The 21329-nt window shown below is 55.5% G+C and overlaps 1 protein-coding gene across 9 annotated transcripts in view; it reads right to left on the reverse strand.

Moving 5' to 3' along the window:
- The window catches only part of FCSK (fucose kinase), a 27284-nt gene extending 5955 nt beyond the window's left edge, over window positions 1-21329 (reverse strand). The window contains exons 1-22 of one of the 9 annotated variants that reach the window (XR_015744890.1): window positions 21136-21323; window positions 20046-20197; window positions 19745-19795; window positions 19172-19297; window positions 16486-16558; window positions 16118-16215; window positions 15201-15281; window positions 14978-15097; window positions 14608-14779; window positions 14273-14400; window positions 13876-13977; window positions 13177-13347; window positions 12508-12641; window positions 11240-11604; window positions 10792-11002; window positions 10261-10427; window positions 9107-9334; window positions 8465-8608; window positions 7409-7528; window positions 6428-6615; window positions 819-878; window positions 5-228 (exon numbers count right to left, since the gene is read on the reverse strand). Coding sequence is in view for 8 of the 9 variants with exons in the window: in XM_087940266.1 (XP_087796392.1) it covers window positions 5-228; window positions 779-878; window positions 6428-6615; window positions 7409-7528; window positions 8465-8608; window positions 9107-9334; window positions 10261-10427; window positions 10792-11002; window positions 11240-11604; window positions 12508-12641; window positions 13177-13347; window positions 13876-13977; window positions 14273-14400; window positions 14608-14779; window positions 14978-15097; window positions 15201-15281; window positions 16118-16215; window positions 16486-16558; window positions 19172-19297; window positions 19745-19795; window positions 20046-20197; window positions 21136-21205 (3225 nt within the window). In the remaining variant the exon portion in view is untranslated. Of the gene's footprint in view, window positions 1-4; window positions 229-778; window positions 879-1138; window positions 1434-5885; window positions 6037-6427; window positions 6616-7088; window positions 7285-7408; window positions 7529-8464; window positions 8609-9106; window positions 9335-10260; window positions 10428-10791; window positions 11003-11239; window positions 11605-12507; window positions 12642-13176; window positions 13348-13875; window positions 13978-14272; window positions 14401-14607; window positions 14780-14977; window positions 15098-15200; window positions 15282-16117; window positions 16216-16485; window positions 16559-19171; window positions 19298-19744; window positions 19796-20045; window positions 20198-21135 lie in introns of those variants that run through there. The other 8 variants (XM_026714333.2, XM_087940267.1, XM_087940266.1 and 5 more) reach the window with 8 other exon arrangements.

Here is a 21329-nt window from a genome sequence, read left to right on the forward strand (position 1 = left end):
CTACCGCAGCTTCCGCCAGGACCTCCCGCAAGGCCACCCAGTTCCTGGGTTCTTTGGTTACCAGGCAGAGGAAGCCGCCCCCACCAGCTCCGGCCAGGCTCTGCCCATAGACGTGGGGCTGGAGCACCTCCATGATCTGCCGGACCACCAGAGGCTCACAGCCAGGGGCCATCTGCTTCTTCTGCAGCCAGTACCGATTCATACACTGGCCCAGCAGAGCCAGGTCGCCTGGAAGGAAAAGGTGAGGAGGGTGGCAGCACCCCCCAGCTGCTCTCCTCTGGGGAATGGGCGTCCAAGGGCCCCCACAACACTAAAGCCAGTCTGTGCATCTGGTCCCTGGGACACATCATGACCGTCCTGCTTGGCTTCCGGAGGGGAAGGGAGAGGACGGACTCCTGGATGCCGACTGTTTAAGGGCCTGGGGCATCTCTGGGTTGTCCCCCGGCTCCCCTCCCTCCCACTTGGCCGAAGATGACTCCAGGTGGGTGCTCAGCCATGCCCTCTGGCAGCCCTTTTGCAACCAGGAAGATTTGAAGACCCTGGGTGTGGGCAAGACCCCTCTTAGCCCAGCCTTGGGCTTCCCTCCGCAGTTTATTCCTACCCCATTGACTTAGGAACCCTCAAAGTCTTTCTGAAACCAAACCGTGTCCTAGGGTTTCTTCCACAAGCACACTGACCCACCCCCCAAAAAATGTGGGGGGTGTCCTCCAGCCATTCTCCAACTGGTCTGGGTTTCCCAGCTCCCTTCCTGGCACAGCTTCATCTCAAGTGTGGGTACCTTGTTTAAGGGCTTGGGCGCATTCTTCCGCATTGCTCACCAGGGCACTGGCGGTCTCTACCACGGTGGGCAGCCTGGCATACCAGTTCCTTAGAACATCCTGCAGAGAAACAAGGCAATGCCTTTCAGCACAAACCTCCCTTCTCAGATGTGTCTTTGCATTGATGGGGCGGGGGGCTGAGAGGCGCACCCTCCCCCTTGTGTCCACATTCTTGAGCTTTGGGGCAGCTGCAGGCAGCAGTCCTGCCACCGCTCCCCCACCCCACCCCGTGGGAGGTGCCCCGGAAGGTGATGCAGGAGGGCCTGGCAGCTGGAGGCAACCACCTGGCTGTGGACCTTCCCATCAACTGAGCAGGCAGGTTCCGGAAGAGGCGCCTTTGCTTGGGTCTGCTTCCCAAAGGGGAACCGCGTTCAAATGCAGCTGAGTGTGTGTGGGGGGGGATCTTGGAGAGAAGGTCAGGCAGGGATGGGGTTCAAGTGTCCAGGGACCCCCCTCTCAGTTTAGAATAGCTGGGGGGTGGCACTTGGAGCCCCTCTTGGTGGCTGTGGGCAAACAGCAGCACAGCAAATTAATGTTTCCAACATCAAGACTGCAGGAAAAAAAAGACTTGGGTAGCTGCAGATCACTCAAACTTGACCCTGTTTCTTGAAAATCCTGGAGCGAGAGATGAAATATGTGGTTATCCTTGTTTAGAGAAGAATGCACAGCTTGACAGGAGCCGGGATACCCTTAGCCAGACCTAATCTTGTTTGCTAAAGTAACCAGGTTAGCTGACCAGAGGAATGCAGTAGAGACACCATCTCTTTTCTTCAGTGAAGTATTCAAAAAGGCCCCAGAGGCCCTAATCAAGAAGGCAAAAGCGGCTGGGCTGGGCTGGACAGGCCATCATTCAGGGACTGACCAGCCAATCCTGTCAATGGCTCCATTGAAAGAGGGGCCAGAGGGGTCAAGTAGCTTGCAAGACTCGACCTGAATGAGGAGAAGAAGACAAAAAAAATCTGACTGAGGTTTGCAGAGTGGTTTACACAAAGCCTCTCAGCCGGGAAAGTCAAAGGTTGGGCTTGGATGGGGACCTGTAGGTAGGTTGGAAGATAAAGCTGATGGGATACAAGGGTCAGGGAAAGAGGCATCGACAGACATTGGGGCAAGAGCCAGAAAAGAAACCACACGCCAGCCAGAATATTTGGCCCTAGAATTTAAACGCCCTCCGTCTCGGGGACTATGTAGAAAGGACCCTCACCGGAGCCTTTCAGAAGGGAAGGAGATGATGAAGGGCCTGGAAGGAAAAGGAGCCACAGATAGAGATTCTTGGTGTGTTTAGCCCAGATTAGGGAGAGTTGATCAGAAGTATCAGGGTTTTCCAGAAAACAGGAGGAGAAAGAATTAACATAAATTACAAGGTAGATTTAGTTGGATGTCCAACACTAAAAGCTTCCCAACAATGGAACAGGGTATGTTGTGGGTCCCGTCTCTGTTAGGGATGTGCATCTGGTGAGACCATGAAAAAAGGCCTTATTGGTGGTGGCCATTTCCTTCTTCCCCCGGAGGTACAGTTGGGGCCCCCTTGCTGGCTTTGTCTGCGAGCCTGGGGACCATGAATGGGGGCAGAGTGGATCCAAGTGTGTTGTTGCTGCTGCCATAAGGTTGCCACTGAGTTACAAGGTTTGTGTTGTAGGTTTTAAAGTAGTAAGCCACCCAGAGTCTCCCGTGGGCAAGTTGGGTAACCATATAAATTTGTTTAAATCAATAAATAATAACAGACTAGGAAGGCCTCTCCAACAATCAACTGGTTTAGATTGAGGCTGGAGGAACATCCCTGCACCGGGCTTTTTTTTTCTTCTTTGCACTACTTCATCTCCAGAATTTCAAGCAAAGATCCACGGATTCTATGAACTCTTTGAAGAGACCAGGTCACGTCCACTGACAGTGAAGCACTGAAGGTAGGAGTGTCTTGGTGGGGATGCAAAACGTCTCATTCAGACACTCCGGTATTATTTTTTTTAAATCCACACTTGGGCCACAGGATTATTAGAATATTCTGACCAAAAGTTCCAAACCCTGATAAAACCATGTCTGTTGTGAAAACCAAATCTTAGGTTTTCTTCCAAATTATCCTTCATGGCCTGCTGCAGAAATTTCCTGGGACAAATGCTTCTGTTTCCATGGCTGGCCTTGAGGGGGTCTATTAGACTCCACTTTCTGTACTTATCTCACCTTACACACACACTCTATGCATATGTGTGTGAGCATACATTAATTATACACCACACACACACAATGGTGTGTGTATTTTCCTGCATGTGTACATCTCTGAATGGATATGTACAAAAGGTGAACATAATAAGATGGAAAATGTTTTTAAATTCCACTGGGACAGAAATCTAATAAGTAATAGCAACAATATTGAGTTTGCTGGACTTCTGCATGGGGAAAAAATGGTAGAATGGCAACATGGTAAAGATGGGCAGCCAGGTGTTAAGCTCAGGGCAACAACACTTCCACACAAGGAGAGGCCGTTTGTGCTTTGGAAAACTGCTCCTTGAGAGGAGACTCACAAGATGCGAAGGGATTGTAGAGCGTCCCTTGAATCTGGGTATAGAGACTGGCGGAGACAGTGAGCTCGCAGCTGAAGCAGGACCTGCAAAAGGCATTGGGTTTGCCTCCCCCCAGCACATACTTTCTTAAAGAAATTTGGAAGACAATTCACAGAAAAAGATCTTTGAGGCAGCAAAGCAGTTAAGCTGCCCAGTAAGTGAGCCTTCATTTCAGATTTCTTATTTGAAGATAAGAAGAAGCAATTTTAAAATATTGAAAAATAATTAAAGATAAAAATCTTGCCAAGTTTAACTTTGAAAAGTTGAAAGCAGACTAAGGGGACAATTTAATTTGGATTTATTATTTTAAAGTATTTTTTAAAACAAGTAAACAACACATATTTCTGTGGGAAAGATTTTTATTTGGATTAATTGGGGACAATAATTGGACAATTTTGCAAAATAAAAGTTAAAGGAATGTTGCTAAAGATCATCTCATTAAGGAAGGATAATGTCTTGAAGTAAATTAAAGACTTAAGCATTTAGAGAAAGTTGAGTGGAGTCCCTCTTTTACTTTTATTTCCTGTTTTTGGAGCGAAACAGTTATTGGTTTCTTTATTCTTTATTATTAACTGCAATTCACTACGGATTTCATACTCACAAGACCATCTGCTAAGAATTAGGCAATGTTTCCTTAAGAAGCTTTCTGATTCCTTCCTTCCGCCCCCCTCCTTTTGCAAACGCGGAGGAGATTCTAACTAATTCCCCAGTACTATGGATTACAACAAACAAAGGAAAGAAGTGGCAGCACCGAAAAAGGAGATGAGGTAAACGAGTGGGAATTTTAAACAGACTAAGGAATGGGAGGAAAAACTCCTCTCCCTTCAATCTTTTTGACTAATTTATGCTCACTTGCTAACAAGATGGATGAAAGACATCTTAAAAGTAGATGGAATTCTGATTTCTACAATTCAGCAGTTCTTTGTTTTACTGAAACCTGGCTTAATGCACAAATTCATGGGGACAACACCATATACATCCCAGGATTTCAGATATTTAGATCAGACAGAATTGAAGAGACATCAGGTAAAACAAAGGGTGGAGGATTATGTTTATATATCAACAACAGCTGGTCTCAGGATATAACTATAATATATAAATTCTGTGATGAAATTTTAGAGTCTTTACATATCAACTGCAAGCCATTTTATTCTCCACATGAGTTCTCATTTCTCCTAATAGCTGTGTATGTTCCTCCACAAGCTTGTGTAAACAAGGCATTAAGAAACGCTTGCTGATTAAATTATGGAGGCTGAAGCCAAACACCCAGATTCCCTTCCCATCATTTTAGGGGATTTCAATCAAGCAAATTTAAGGAAAGAGCTCCCTCTTTCTGCGCCAACTCAGAAAGCTCAAACTGCCCAATGAGCTGCTGATAGAGTTCTACAAAGGAATTATTGAGTCTGTCATCTGCACCTCTATAACTGTCTGGTTTGGTTCTGCAATCCAACAGGACAGACAGATTCCAGAGGATAATTAGGACTGCAGAAAAAACAATTACTACCACCAACCTGCCTTAAATTGAGGACCTGTATCCTGCATGAGTCAAAAAGAGGCTGTGAAAATATTTACAGACACATCTCGGACATAAACTGTTTCAAAACGACGCTGTAGAGCGCTGCACACTAGAACAACTAGGCATTGAACATTTTTTTCCTGAACACCATCACTCTGCTAAACAAATAATTCCCTCAACACTGTTCAACTATTTACACTACTATTACTATCTGCACTACTATTACTGTTAATCTTCTCATCGCTCCTTATCACCTATCCCCTCCCACTTGTGACTGTATGTCTGTAACTGTAGCTTGCGTTCTTATGATTTATATTGACTGTTCCCTAGTATGATTTGATTGCTTATTGTACCCTATGACTATCACTAAGTGTTGTACCTGATGATTCTTGACTCTTGACAAATATATATTTTCTTTTATGTACACTGAGAGCATTTGCACCAAAGACAAATTCCTTGGGTGTCCAATCACACTTGGCCAATAAAGACTTCTATTCTATTCTATTCTATTCTATTCTATTCTATTCTATTCTATTCTATTCTATTCTATTCTATTCTATTCCTATTCCTATTCCTATTCCTATTCCTATTCCTATTATTAGAAAAGGAGTGAAATCTGTAGAAAGAGCCCGTAGCAGTCTTCTAAGGATCAAGTTGAAAAATTATCTCTATTCTGACATTTCAGGGTTGCTGACTTTCCTTTGAGTAGCGGTGCTATACTTTACTTTATTGTCACTGCACCTCGTACAATGAAATCAAACACCATCTTCAGTGCACATCATGACCATGAAAATAAACACAAACACACATCCTTCATACTCCATACATGGAACTGAAAACCCCCAACACTGCACCAACTGCACTATACAGTAGAATTCAAAAGAGCTACTGCCAATAGTATACCAATAGTAAAGTGGCTGCTTGAAAGCAACCGTGACCAGCAGACATCCCACTATAGGCCAAATATGTGGCTGCTGTTCTCAGTTCTGGGAATTCTCTTCACAACCCACCTAGTTGTCAGAAGAGAAGCTTGCCTGACATTTTCAGAGCAGGAGGCCATCTTGTGCCAAGCAGCCTCTGCAAATCATCTGGAGAACAGGTCTAGGCCATGGACCAGATTTCCTTATCTGATTCCTTTTGATTGGATCTAGAGAAATAGGGTTAATTCAAACCTCACTAGTTCCAATGGATCTACTCTAAGACTAAATCCAATTCTATTTGTCTATCGAAGGTCTGCAATTATGGCAGACAGAATTCCAAAGAAGTATTGTACAAGTTTGTATTTTTCATAGGAGAAAATCTGTTCCACACTTTTTTACAATACAAGCTGTGCGTTCTTTTGGCTGTTTCTTGTAACCTTGCCAAACCAGAGGCATACACATGTGAACTCTAACCACCTTTTCATCTAAGTGTATTGAGGGTTTGTGTATATGTCAGCTATGGAAGCAGCATTAGGAGATCAGGGACTGCACCAATCAATACTCACTGAGAGAAAGATGTGCAAAGGGGGTGCTAGACAGAAAATGTGCCTCACATACCTGGAGCAAGTTGCGAGCAAGGCGGGTTTTCCCCGTGTACAGCAAGAGCAAGTGCTGGTTCAAGACGTGGACGAAGCCTTCCGGGGGGGTGATCTCTTCCACTTCGACCTTCAGGGGCAGCTGGGCCTTTGAGCGCCCAATCTTAAGCCCTGGGACCAGCCCCCCCACCTGGTCTTGCCATCCGCCACCTGAAAAGGAGAGCGCAGGAGCTCAGACCCAGGCAAGGAAGCTCTGAGTCCAGGAGTCTCCGCTCAGTGCTCCACAGCAACCGTTGGAAATGGCGAGAGAGGCCGAGAGCAGCTCCTCCGTCTCAACTCCCCTCTCAGGTAAGAGGGGAAAGTTCCAACAAAGTCCTGCAACCAGGGGGGAGTGTGAAGGATGCCCTGTCCCGGCCAGAGACCAAAGAGGGACCGGCATTTTCTCAGAATCTGGGAGTCAGAAGGGAAGGGGCCTCCAGGCACATCTAGTCCAAGCCCCAGACTGTCCAGGGACCTCCAGGGAACATGCAGCTGGTTCTGTCTTCCCATCATGACCTCTCTTCTAATGCATACTGTAAGCTGAATCTCATTCCCCACCTTTTGGTATCTGGCGCTCTTGGTCCTGCTCTCTGGGGCTGTGGAGAATGAGTCCACTCTACGGGACAATGCTTGCTTCTCTCTGAAGGGAGCCACCGCATCTCCCCTCAGAGCTCCTCAGCTTCCTTTAACTGGTTTCCACTCTTAGGCATCACCTGGCCTAAACTCTCTTCAGGCTGTCAGTGTCCATTTTAGACTCTGGTGCTGAGGACCAGGTGGGAGGTTCCCAGTGGGGCCGGTCTGAGGAACAGGGTTAAGTAACAGGCAAATGCTTCGCGTGACCTGTGGACACGTCCAGAAGGAGCCTTTGCCCTTTTTAGCAGCTGCAACACCCGGCAGACTGATTCTCTTCTCCTACCGATGCTAGGAAGGGCTGCTCCAGGCAGCAACAGGACAAGCCCCTTACCTGTGGTCAAAACCTGCTCCAAGTGTAGCACAGCATGAATGAGGGAGTCTACACCAGCGCAGCGCCCAGATACGCGGTACAGCGCCATGATCACTGCGCCTGCCAGGATGCTGCTTGTCCCTGGGGAAGAACACAGACACGGCCTAGGGAAAGAACCTGCCTTGCGCCCCTCTGCACGGAGGTCCCAGAGGGACCATCAGATGGTGGGGGGGGGGGAGAATTCAGAGCCCCCCCTTTGAATTCTCAAAAAAACTCAGAGCTGGAGGATCCCAAGGGGGAGGCGGATCATTTGGGGAAAGCTTTGGGAGGCCTCAGCGCCCTCTCAGAATGTTCCCTGGAAGTAGCTCTCTTCACAAAATGGACGGCTTGGCGATCAGGGCAGAACGGGGAAAGACTCGCCTCAAAGTCTGACGTGGGGTGTGTGTGTGTGTGACTGGGCTGGTTGAAAAGCACCGTTTGTGAACCAGCTCTTTTCAGAGCGGGGGAGGCTTCTGCCATAAAGGAAAGAGGCGGCTTCTGCCATAAAGCACCAGTCCTCATTCCCTGCGTTCCCCCACTCCCAGGTCAGCCTGGCCAGGAACCTGAGGGACTTCTGGAAGGGCCTGAAGGGCTGGCTGGCTCATGGCCCTGCTTTCCCAGTGGCTGCTTCGTGGGAATCTTGATGGCTCTGCACTGTTTGCTTTCTCTGCATGGTTGTTTTCTTTTGGGAGGGGGAGGGTGGTCATTCGGCACTGTTCATATTTTAATTGTAAGCCATCCAGAATCACTAATCTGAGATGGGCACCTGGAAGGGTGGATGGATGGATGGATGAGGGGTCCTTGGTGCTCTCTGAGCTCAGTTGTTTTCTTGCAAATGTTTCATTAGCCAAACTAGGTAATAGTGGCCAGTGCTGGTGCCAACAAGCTCAGAGAGCACCCCGGACACCTCGTTTCAACCCTGTGCTATAAATATTCCACTTTATTGGGAATTCATGAATGATAAGGTAAAGAGAAGCAATTTCCATGGCTTGCTTGGCCTCTCAACCAACCCACAGTAGGCTGCGAGCCACCACCTACCCAAGCCCGATCCGTGGGGCAGACGAGACCAGGTGTGAAGCTCAAGGCCACCTCCGAAACGTTCTTGCAGCTGTTCTCGCAAGGTTTGGGGGGACAGGAGATTAACAATGTGAGTGCAGACCAAGGCTGCTTTGAGCAAGGCTCCTGGAAGAAGAGACGGAGTTGCAGCAAAGGCCGGGGGGGCAAGCTCCTCAAACCTGCCCCGACCCTTTCTTTCAGGGCCCAGGTGCAAGGAAGCCTGAACTGAGGAGCAGGCAAAGACCGTTGGCCATTGGTCAACCCCGAAGGTCCAGCCAAGACTTGAGAAACAGCCTGAAGGCTTAAGATGCAGTGAAACTGGGGGGTGGGTGGGAGGGAGGGGGAGAGTCTCCCCCGCTGGGCCACCACCAACATGACGACGTTTCAGAGAAGGAAGGACAGAGCAATGGGCACGATTCGCAGTGCATCTCAAATGGCAGGAGAACCAAGCCAATCAGGCAGTAGAGATGTTCTTCCCGTGTGCTGGGTGTCATTCAGGTTGGGTGAAAATGCTCTGCCCAAGGACATATTCTAGGAGCCTCTTGGCTAACTAAGACACAACGTCTCCAGAATCCAGAGGGCATCATGGCGAGCGGCCCACACTCCGAAGATGCAAATTCTCACCTGGCATATGTGGCTGGCAGTAATCCTTCAGGTCCTCTAGGTCACGACAGACCAGCTCCACCACCACCTCTCCCTCCAGACTTCCACTGGTGCTGATCAGTTGCAATTCTGGGGTGGCAATGCGTCGTGCCTGGGCACCAATAGGCCTGCGGCCGTCCACTAGGACAGCCACATCCACCACTGCTCCACCGTGTTCATACGTGATTGGAGGGGTATCGCTCCAGCCGCCTAGAAAACACCGGTCATGTTACCAAAGGTCATCAAGGCAGAACCCACCGACCAAAGCTGGGCTTCTGCGCCTCTTTTACAGCCGGCGGCATTTCTTGGCTCAAGCCTCTCCCGGACACACGAGGCCAGACTGATCCAGTGAAAGCCAGGAAGAATTGGGAGGCTACGGGTCATCAAGAAGGGCCGGGCTGGGCTGGGCAGAAAGCGAATGCTCTGAAGGGCACAGGATGATGGATGCAGAGTTCTTGTTGCCCTTGTCCACCAGCAAGGGAAGGTTGCTAGCAAGGGAAGGCAACTGCGGAGCCCCCACTAACTATGGAATTGGGGGGGTGGGGGGTGAAACAAAAAGGACTCCCCTCTTCATTCCGTGTAGAGATTTGCACACAGTGAAAAGTTGAGGAGTTTCGAATTGCCTTCAGCAAGACTAGAACTAGGAGAAGGAAGCCTGGAGAAGTATTAGCCCTGGGAGTAGGTCACATTCTCCACAACCAGCAATGATTGTTGGGCTTTAAGGCAAACACAAAAAAGCTGTGAGTAAACTCAGAGGGAAAAAGGTGGAGGAGTCCCTGGGGAAGTAACGGTTTGGAGGCGTTTCCTTTCGCTGCACTTCCTGCCTGTTGCCTCACGCCGGAGAGGAGAAAGCGCTAGCCTGGATGGAGGACAATCCTTGGAGATGGAGGGGCCTGAATCAGGCATCTTCCAACCTTGGTCTGCTCAGGGCTTTGGTACATGCCAACCCCCCCCACACACACACACACATACACACCCCACTAGTTAAGCCAGCTGCCCCCAGGCCCTCGCTGCCCCAAGCTGCAAAGCAGGCAGATTTCAGCCAAGTGTTTAGTCAGCCAAGGGACCAGTCTGGGCCCCTGGTGGGCCAGCTCCTCCCGGCAGGCATCGCCAGATGCTCCGCTCTTGCCACCTACCGGAGAGGTCGATCCGTGCAGGGCACTCCACTCTCACCCAGCAGCCCAGGGGAGGCAGCTCCTCCTGCCAGAAGCTGATGAACTGGCAGGAGACCAGGATGGCCCGACGGATGAGGATCTGCTCGGCCCCCTCATAGTGTCGGGCAGCACGAACCAGCAGGATGGGTCTGCAAGAGGAGGGGAAGCAGGCTGCTGGGGGCCACGTCCGCTTTGGAGAGAGCCTTGAGTTTGGGCTGGCCCTTGCCGAAAAGCCGAGGAATTTCCCCAGGGCCACTGGAACGTGGCAGCCCTGCTGGACCCCTCCAAGAGCCTCCTGCCCCCCCGTGCTGCACAGCCTCCCTCAAGTGGCTCAGGGCTGGGCGGTAGCCGGTGGCGGGGGGGGCAGAGCCAGCTGCCTGCCATTAGCAAGGGGTCTTTCCAGGCAGCTCTGGGGCCGGGAGACAAACAGCCCCCCCACGAGTACAATGTGAGAATCCTTGGCACATCTGCTGAGACTGCCCTATACCTCCGCCCCCCCCGCCCTTCCAGTACCTGCTTAGCCACTTCTTCCTCTCCACAGCAAGAGCCTTTACACCCTGAGCGATGTTTCCCTTCTCCAGTTGCTGGAAGGCAGCGGCCCAAGCAAGGTTGGCTGTGGGGCCACTCCGCAGGCCCCCCTCCCCTCTGGCCATGCAGCCCAGGAGATCTGCGATGCACGCGAGGGCCCGAGCAGCGACCCCCAGATCCCCAGCAGTGGCAGCCACTAGGGAGGAAGCAGAGTCCAGAGGGGCTGGGAATTCTCCCTCTCCTGCCCCATTGGCACAACCCCCGGGGAACTCAGGTCACCCCCCCCCAAAAAAAAGTGCCTGGGCAGAGGGCTGGGCCAAAGGAAACTCTCCCCTCAACCAACGGGGGGGCCTAGCAAAGGAACACGCTTGGCCTGAGATAGAGGTTGGCCAATGGGGGGGATTTGTGGGCACCCCGCACCCCGCTTCTTTACCCTGGTCCAGAGTATCCAGCAGAGCCTCCCCAAAGCCCTCCAGGACGGCCGAGCGGACCAGGGGCAGGAGGCTGCAGTTCCTCTGCTCCGTCAGGACCCGCTGGATCTTGCGCTGGGCCTGGAGGAAAAAGTTGGCCCTGCGGGAGGCCAGTTCCGCCTCCTGGTCCAGACAGGCCCTCATCTCCTCCCAGGACAGGCGCCAGGCCCTCCTCCAGGACTGCAGCTGCTGGGTCTCCGGGGAGCCCAGGAGCCACAAGATGCCCCCGAGGTCCAGGGGCTCCGAGGCGCAGAGCACAGGGAAGAGACGGGCGTTCAGGAGGCAGCGCTTGTCCGGCGGGACATCTGGGCTCCACAGGTCCTGGCTCCTGCTCAGGGGAGGACACAGTGGAAGCAGATGGCAGTGGCGACGCAAACACTCGGCTCCTGTCCCAGAGGAAGGGCCCTGAGGCACGGGCCCTTCAGCGGGTCCCAGAGGAGGGGCAGGGCTGCAGGGCAGAGGCCAAGGCCACCAAGACCCAGGGCCCGGAGCCTGCCAGCCTCCCCCTCTCTGGCCAGGACTAAAGATGCACGTTTGCTAGCAAGCATCTGCATGAGAAGAGAGGAAGATGCAGCAGGACTTGGCGAGTGTTATCTCAACCCCGCAAAGCAGGGCTACCAGAACCCAAACAAAAAGGTTTCCCAGGTGTCTCCCAATCACTGCCACAACCACCACGGGCCTCCCTTATTGTTGGCTTGAGATTGCAACAACCCCCCCCCCAACCCCAGTTTCTCTCTGAAGTCCCTACTGCACTCGCGGGGGGGAGGGGTCCAAGAGTGAGCCTAGGAGAGAAGACGGCGGTTTCTGCATGGCTCTGCCTCGTCCTCGGAGGACCACTGGCTCCTCCAGGGGCTAAGCTAGTCTGCGTTCGCTGCAGGCTTTGTTTCATTCCTGAGTTCTTCTGAGGTTGAAAAGAGACCAGATCCGAGCAACACCAAATTCAAGGCAATCTGGCCTTGCAGGGCCCAGAGCAGCCCCCCTCCTGCAGCTGCCTCCAGGACAGGCACCCGGACCTGTTCTGGCCCTGCAGCTGCCCATCCAAAGCCCTATGCAAATTAACCCTGGTTTCAACAAGAACCCACCCTGTGACCGCAGCTTCCCTGCCTGCGAATGGCTGGACATCCCGCTGCTCTCGGTCAGCCCCCGTGGCTGGCTCAAAAGCAGGCAGCATCCCCAGGCAGGATTGAGGTCGTCTCTGGAGCCTCACGGCCTCACCCAGATGATCACATACCGTATTCCAGTCCGGTGGTACAAGGCTGCCCAGGGCAAGTTCAAGAAGGTGCCATTCTCCTCGGTCGCTGTACTCTGTGGAGAACCATCTCTGGCCTCAGAAGTGCCCCCCCCGGGAATGTGTGGCTGTCTCTGCTGGGAGAGGGGTGGGCTGCCTCGTGCAGGTGGCCAGCTGCTGCAAGCACAGCCTGCTCGGTTACGAGGGCCGGAGGCCTGATCCAGCCTCTCCACGTGCTACTAAAACTCTTGTGTGTGTAACCTTTACCTGGATGAAACCAAGCGCCCTAAGGCAGAACTTTTTCAACCAAGGGGCTCCAAACAGGCAAGCTTAAATAATGCATCCAAAATCCATGGCTCCCTTGGAGCTGAAATTTGGCAATTTTTACAAAGTATTTTATGACATAAAAGCTATCATAAAGCATTTTATGACCTAGTATTGACTACACCATAGACTTTGGTGGTGGCTACTTTCAAGGCAGAACGCATGAGAAGCTCTGCCATGGTTGAAAGCACGGAGGCTTCTGGCCAGGACATCTCTCTGAAACCATCACCCTGGATTTTGTTTGTTCTGACAAGCAGCTCAGGGGCTGAGAAGGTGGGGACTTGCAGGAATCTTCCAGAAGCCTGGAGAAATTCACCACACAGATCAAAAGAAGCATCTTACACCCACCTGCCAGTCATCATGACGTCCACTCAGAGTGAATACTTTGCAGCTCAGGTGTCTCAGCCGGATCACGTGTCCCTGGATGACCACGTCCTGAAGTAAGTGGCTTCTGAGGGCCACAGAGGAGGCCACATCCAGCCCAGTGAGGAGGCAGCCAGAACGGATGTGTAAGGGACCCTGACGGAACACCAGGCAGACGTCCGTCCTTGCTCAGAACTGGTCGCACAGGTCCTGGCCAGAACTGGACACCTCAGTCCATAGGATTTGCCTTGGGGGCAAGGCAGCTGCTTTGCAAGCAGGCAGTCCCTGGCTCCTCCGAGGAAGGCGGTCAAAGCGCCTCTTTAAAGAGACAGACACCTCCCACCCCCTCATTCTTAATGGGGGGGGGGGCTTCTTGCAGCCTTTCAGTGTAACAGCCCCCCCACCCCACCCTGGGCCAGACCTGCAAGAGAGCCTCCTCCCAGGGGGTCTCTGGGACAAGCAAAAGAGCAGCCCAGGATGCTTATGGGCTACAGCCACAGCTTAGCTGCATGGAGGCATCCCTTACAAGGCCCCCTGTGCCTGCTGCGCCCAGGGGCAACCCCCTCGGATTCTGACCCTTCCAACTGCCCAGTCCTGCCCCACATCTGTGGGTGATCTCTGGCCCCCATTCCGCACCCGCCAGAGGTAGTCCAGGAACACCTGGGAACAGAGACCACCGCCCACCTGCAGGCAGCAGTGCTGGATGACGTTCCCTGGCCCCACAACCACAGCGCCCTCCAGCAGGCAGTTGGTGACAGAGCAACCTTCCTCCAGTAGACGCGGCTCCTGCAGGGCAGAGAAGGGAAACGCCAAGAAACCTCTGTCGGACGGAGAGCTCCGGGAGGCACCGCAGGGCCCGCTATTCCCTCCGCCCTCCCCCCTCCAGTGAGAGTGGGAAGAGCGCAAGCTGCCAAGAGGGACTTGCCTCCCCAACAGGAATTGGGGCACGAGGAGGTTATTCGTCCCGATTGCCACGTAACTCCCGGGGCCTTCGGACTCCCGCCACTTCTGTCTCCTAGCCAAGAGGCCACATCCATGAGGAGAAGGCTGGACTGACTGGCTGGCTGGCTGGCTGACTTACTTCCACACTAGAATGGGCCACCTTGCAGAAAGCCCTGCTGTGGGCATCACCCAGCTGAGGGGTCAGGCGGCAGATGTGCTCCCTCGCAGAGGAGGTCATGTACTTATAGGTGCCATCAGGAAGGTAGGCTGGGAAGAAAAGGACTCCGTGAACCTGCCAGCAGCCGTCACCGGCTCCAGGCCCTCAGGGGCCCCCAGTTCTGCCTGCCAAACTAGGGAGACTTTGTCCCTCCCCCCCTCCCTCCCCCCACACATATCCCCAAGTGGGGGTTCCAGATCCTCTCCTCTCCTCCTGCCGCTTCAGCCACCCGGCCAGGCGTGTGACGGGAGACTCACCCATTGTGAGTGGCACCGTGCGGAGAGCCTTCCACAGCACAGTCCGGGCACTCCGAGCAGCCCTGGAGCCCTGGGCATCTCCTGCCCCAGCCCCTGTTTTGTGACCGGCCACGAAGGCCTCCTCCGTCACTGCCTGGGCCATGCACAGGAGCAGGTCGAAGAAGAGAGACAGCTGCGGGGAGAAGAGAGTCGGCATCCGGCCCGTCGCCCAGGGAAAAGCAGTGGCCAGGCTGCTTGGCGAAAGGCAGCGCCCCTCAAGGCTGCCCTGGCTGCCCCCTCCTCTGGGAGCCCGACTGGCCTCTCCAGGGAGGGGGAGGGGGCCCCTCCCCTTGGGTTCCCCAACCGAGGGGGTCTCCTCCCGGCATCCCACCTGGAGGGCCGGGGCTCCCGAGTCCAGCCCCATGTAGGTGCAGGCATTGAGTGGGGGGATGACGTGGGTGGCCAGGAGCTGCTCTGCTGCTCTGGAGGAGAAGAAGACGACCCCGCACACCTGCCGGGGGAAAAGGGAGGGCAGCTCTGGCTTGTGGGTCTGAGGAGGCCGCCCGCTCCCCCACTCGCCAGCCACATCCCTGCACACAATCCTCCAGGCTCACCAGGGGGACCTTCCCATCGGGCCCCAGGCATCGCTGGATCTCCTCCTCTGAGCTCTGGTAGAGGATGTCTTGCACCAGCCCCTGTGGACGCACAAGGGCCGAGTCGGGCTTGGCTCCTCCTCCTGCCAGACCCTCTGTGTGTGTGTGTGTGTGTGTGTGTGTGTGTGTGTGTGTGTGTGTGCGTGAACTGCAGGCCATGGGGGGCAAAGGGGCTGCACCTTTCAGGCAATCACCGCTGGGCCCATCCTTAGGCTGCACCCCGGACCCCAACAGGCAGGAAAGGGCCAGGAGGAGGGAAGGCGAGTGCTGGGGAGGGATCCCAGGGAGAGAGCAGGGGAGGGCCCCCACGCCCTCTGCTCCCTGGTCCGGCTTCGCCGAGCCGGCAGCCTCTAGCTGGCACCCAGAAGAGCCACTTCCTTTTCCAGGCAGCCCAGCTGCCCCCTTGGCCCCGACTGCCACAGCCTCTCGGAGAGCCTGGACTCCAGACTGCTTGCCGGGAGGGCAGGAAGACCGGAACTACCCTGGGTCCCCCTCCCTCCCTCCCTCCCTCCCTCCCTCCCGGGGCCGTGATCCCTTCGCTCGTGCCAGGATAAAATCCAGCTGTTCCTTAGACGTGGCTTTTGCCCTCGTGCAGAGCCTCCACAGCCGGGCTTTTCTGGTCTCTGCGTTGGCCGAATCCCTAGCAACTAACCGGGGATTTTTTTCACGGCGGAGACAGCGGCCTTCGTTATTTTGGACTTCCTTTGTGCTCTCCTCTTGTCAGCCGCCTTTGGCGAGAGGTGGCATTTTAGAGAGAGCCACCTTTTCGAATCGCATGGGGAAAGCCGGGCAGAAGCCTCTGCATTGGAGATTATGAGGCACAGGAAGGAAGCCCCCCCCCCCCCCACGCCTACATAAGCCACCTTCCTGGGGGGCACCTGAGAATCCACCAAGTAGACGCCATATTGCCTGGCATAGGAGATGCTGGCGGGCACTGCAACCACTTTCACCCCCTGGAAGTTCCGCCAGTCAATTTCTGTAGGGCGAAATGGGCTTCATCAACCCTCCAGCCCTCCCTCTGAGAGCCACCAAGCCCCACAGATCTTCTGAGCAGGAAACAGGGCCCCAAAGCAGGCCCTTCGAGGCCAGGGGCCCCAGCACAGGGGCCCTTCCCTCCTCCGCCGGCCCCTCCCACTCTTGCCTCTGTGATGAAGGCAGGAGGAGGGGCCCGTGGGCACATCCGGCCCCTCTGCAGCAGAGGCTTCCGTGGGCTTGCAGTCACCCCCTGCCCTGCGGACAGGCTCACCGGGCATGGCAGGGACCGTCAGAAACATATCGGTGCTGGAGACCCACACGCCTGGGGGAGACCCCCTGCAGACCTGCAAAGGAGGCAAGAAGGGGTTAGCACAAGCAACTGGGCAGCTCCCCCAGAAGCCTTCAGAAGGTAGAGGCAAGTCCAGTTGTCCCCAAAAACTGGCGGGGGGCGCGGAGCTCTCCTTGCTCAGATTATCTTCAGACATTCAGGGCTGCTTGGCATGGTTGATGCTTCTTCTGTGGGTTTTTACGGATTACCTAGATTAACATGTCCACCCCATCGGCATGCAACGCTGGCCTGCAAATGGTCAATGAATTGACCACAATAACCATAAAAATGAGTTAAAAGACCAGGAAGCCACCATTGCACCAAACAGGCCCAAACCCCGCAATTCCCAGCCCTCCGGAAGGCCAGGACCTTCGGCATTCCAGAGGGAGGAGTGCCGTTCCATAGGGTAGTTGCTGCGACAAGGGCGGCTTGTTTCTTGGGCCCTTGTCCACGCCCCGGATAAGAGAGAGGAACCCGGGCACGCCTCCCCCCCCCCAGGCCCCATGGGAAGAGCCCAGCCACAGAAGACAGGCACTCCCACCCAGAGAGGGCCCGGCAGGGCCCCAAAGGCATCTAGAGGTCCCCTGAGAGCCAGGGCAGCTTGTGAAGCCAAGGGACTGAGACACAGCTGAGGCTGCACTTTGGACCACCTGCAACTTCCAAGTAGTCTTCAAGGGCGGCCCCATTGCAGCCCCCAAACGGGAGATCAAGAAACCACAAGTGACACCAAATAGGACCTCCTAGTCTAGGAAAGTTTCTCGAGGAGGGGTCCAATTCTTATGTGCAAGTGGGACCCTCCCCCGGCTTAAGGATGAATTCACCACAACTCTGACCCAACTACCTGTTGTATCTTAGGAGCTTAGCCAGTCAGGATAGATGGCTCTAAAGCCCGTGTGGCTGATCTTATGGGGCCCACCGGCTTCTCTCAGATCTCCAGGCAGAAGCCCACCTCCAAGGAAGCCCAGGGGCTCCACTGGATTTGCACATCCAGAATGGATCTGAGGCGCTGTACCCGCCGATGCCTAGAGGATTCCCCACAGCAGCCCTGCCGTGATCTGACTCCTCTCCTCAGGGAGAACTGAGCCACGGGGGCCGTCGGTCGGGTCCTCCTTCCCAGCGGGTGGCATGGGCTCCGCTTCCTCCACCGGCCCTCAGTCTCTGCCACCACTGCTTCCCCACGCAAGAGCTCCTCCAAAACCCAGGTGGGGGGAGCTAGTCTGCAGGACCCACCAGCGGAGAGAAGCCCCAGGCCAGCCCTGTCCAATCATGCCAGAGTCTCAAGAATCCCTCTGGATTCCAACGGGATCCACTTGGGCCCAACGCCCTACAGAACATGACACCCCACCCCACGGGGATCTCGTTACAACAAGGGACTCCTGTTAATACTCCCCACCCCCAGATCCCCTCTCTGCTGCCTCAAGGTAAGAAGGGATCCGCTGCAGGACCATTATGGGGAAACCCAGATTGCAAGTGCCAACTTGGCAACAGACCCACAGCTCTGGCGAGGAAGCCACTTGCCCATTTTGCAAGCATCACCAGTGCCCTGCAAAGACAGCCTCCCCCCCCCCCCCCCCCCCCCCGGGGCAGATGGCCAGCGCCACCCTCCATGAAGGGCAGGTCTCTGAGAGAGAAACAGCCCCCCAAGGCACGGCTGGCCCCACCCGCTGGCTGCTTTCCCAAAGAAGAAGGTGGTCTGGTCAGCTGGGCTGTGGAGCACGAATGCAGACGGCACCCACGGAGCGGCTGATTCGACTGGGCTGCTGGTTTATTGATTTATTTGAAAATTTCATATTGCCCCCTACTCACTCACAGCAACTCAAGGTGGCTTACAGGAAATAAAAACAGAACATAAAAGAAATCAAAATAATCAAAATAATCAAATAACCCACCCCACCCCACCTGCAGCGACCACACACACACTTCTACCAGCCACTGAATGGGCTCCATCCCCTCTGCCTCCCCCAGGCAGAACCAGGTCTTCAGGGCCTCCTGGAAGAGTGTTGGGGGCCAGGCTCACTTCCGCAGGGAGGGAGCCACCCCAGAGAAGGCCCTTCTCCTGGGTCCCGCCAGAGGTACCTCCTGAGGGGACGGGACCCGCAACATGCCTTGCCTCCCCACTCTAGTGGGAAAGGGGGCGGCAAGAGACGTTGCTGTGGCTCCAGGGAGGGTGGAGTAGGGGGCTTCAACCCAGGGGGGATTTTTAAACATTTGCCAGCCACTGGGAGTCACCTACGGGAGTCAGCTGGCTGTATCAATGTGTCACATAAGTAAGCCTGTGTCCAGGCCTGGTTGCCCACTCGCTGCTTTCAGGCTCCAGGCATAAGCCTGCCAGGGCTGACTCGTGAGGAGCGCCTCTATCTGCCAGCACAGACATCCAGCCGTGTCCCTGGTCGTGTCACAGCTCCCGTTCGCATCCCATCAGGTGCACGGAGGGTGGGCTCCTGCCTCCTCTCCTGGAGGGGCCCCAGAGAGCTGGGGCCCTCTTTGGTCCCCTCTCAACCCCTGCCAGCCCAAGGGAGGGCCGGTCTCTCTGCAACTGCAAGCCCCCTTCCTCTGGTCAGCAGGTTCCAGGCAGCTGCTCTGGCTCTGTCCGACCTTCGCTCCCCCCCACCCCCCCGCACACACTCACCTGCTCTGTTAAGGTGGCCAGAAGCTGATCCAAGTGGCAGGTGAGGACCTCGGTGGGGGCTGCAGGGTCTTCGAGAGGGAGGCAGAGAAACGCACGGCTGCAATCATCGAAGAGAAAGTCCCAGCCCTGGCAGGAGGGGGGCACGTCAGCGGATGTCCCCATTGGGAGGAAGCAAGTCTAGGAACCCACAGGCTCCATCATCCTCAAGCCCCACACACTGACGCACGTGTGTGTGTGTGTGTGTGTGTGTGTGTGTGTGTGTGTGTGTGTGTGTTGGGGAGCCCATGCCAATCCGGGCCTACATGGCTACTGTTCTGCTATGATCTCTAACTCTGCTCCTCCTCTGAACTGACCGGCTGCTTCTGCTTCTCCCATTTGTTCCAGGGACAGCGGTGTCCTTCGGCCTGACCAGAGGCCCAGGGCAGGGTAGGCTGCCTGGGGGATTCCCCACCCCCCCACCTGGAGCTCCCCCATTCTCTAGTGGGAGCCGGGAACCTGCCTCTTCCCGGACAGGCTAAGCAGGGATCCCACAAATGCCAAATCCAGCAAAGCAGAAACAGAGTCTTGGCTCACCATGTGCAAGATGAGAATCCTGGCCTCCTGCAAGACGTCAGCAGTGACAACCTGGAACAGCAGAGAGGAGAGACCCGAATGTGCTGGGGCCAGAGGCAGCTCCCATCCCCAACTGGGGTCCCAGGGATGGTGGGGAGGGGTCTCACAAATGGATTCCAAACCCACCCGGAGGAGGAGTGCAGCTGCAGCTGCTGTGCAGAAGGCAGGTTTGGCTGACCTGTTGGGGTCCCAGCTAAGCTGAAAAGCAGGAGCTCAGGGGGCAGGTGAGCTGGGGGTGAGGCAGGAGATGTTGGGGGCTTACCGTATGACCGGCCTGAGCACTCAGGTGTTCTGCTGCCACCAAGAGAGCATTGAGGGTAGCCCCTCCACTGCCCACCTGGGCTTTGGGGTCTTCCACGGTGAGCAGGATGGTCTCCCGGCCCAGGGAGCCTCTGTCTCGGCGGATCTCCAGCTCTGGAAGGCAAACAAAGGGTCAGCCAGTCCGTGCGGGGTGTGGTCAGGACTAGCCAGGCAAGGAGGCCACTGGCTGCCCAGGAAGCTCCAATCGGGATGCCACCAGGGCACCCCCGAAAGGCAGGAGCAGTGCAAAGGCTTCCGGGACACCAAGGTGAGCTCCCAGCCTCCCTGGAGCCCTTTCCTCCTCCTGCCCCTCTTGACTGCGTCACCAAAGGCAGAGCTGATAGAGGGTAGAACCCATTGGTCCCAAACCGCTTTATTCCCCTTTCCTGCTTGGACCACAGAAAGGGGTTGAGGAAAGGAGCAGCGGAGTTCGTGGCCAAGGCCTGGGCTCCTGAGCAGCCACGGTTGCTGTCGGAAGGTGCAGAGGACAAAGCAGAAGTGGGCGGCCGGCAGGCTTAGGAAGAATAAGGAGCCGCTTGGGAAGGATGCAGGCAGCCACGCTGGACCAGACCAAGCATCCTCTCCCCCACGGAGGAAGCCCTTGGCGGAGACCAGCCAGAGCCCCAGGCAGGACAGCAACCAGGAAGCAGAGACACACACACACACACACACACACACACACAAAGAGAGAGCTCACGGCTGTCCCCGCCTCCAACAGGGGCTCAGCCCGGGGCCTCTCCAGAAGGGACCCCCGAAAGCAAGGAAGCACCAGATCGTGGCCAGCTGGGGAAAGGCGACCTCCCTTTGGCCTCTCGGGGATGCCCTCAAGCGGGTCCCGGGAGGCTGCTGGCCTGGACCTCGGAGAAGGGCTCCTTCTCCCGCAGACCCCGCCACCCGCCCGTCCTCGCCGCCTTCGCCTCCCAAAGGGCTTCCGTGCCCAGAGGGGCTCCATCCTCGCTCCCGTAAGCGAACTGCGCTGAGCAGCTGCGGGGCGGCTGGAAGGAGAAACGGCTCGGCCTTTTCCCCACCGAAACGGGCCAGCCGCTTCTCACCTCTCTGGAAGGCGAAGGCGCTGTCCCTGTGCTGGCAGGTCAGGACCACCACCGTCCAGTCCGCGGCCATCCCGCCCGCCGCGGCCGCCCACCGAGAGCGGCGTTCAGGGGGCTCGGAAGCGGCGGCCGGCCAAGTCCAGCGACCGTGCGCTGGCCTTTTAAGGCGCTGGGCAAGCCGGGAAATGCAGTCCGCC

Source organism: Pseudonaja textilis, chromosome 11 (genome assembly GCF_049901715.1).
Source record: "Pseudonaja textilis isolate UNSWEBS1 chromosome 11, rPseTex1.2, whole genome shotgun sequence".
NCBI lineage: Eukaryota > Metazoa > Chordata > Lepidosauria > Squamata > Elapidae > Pseudonaja > Pseudonaja textilis.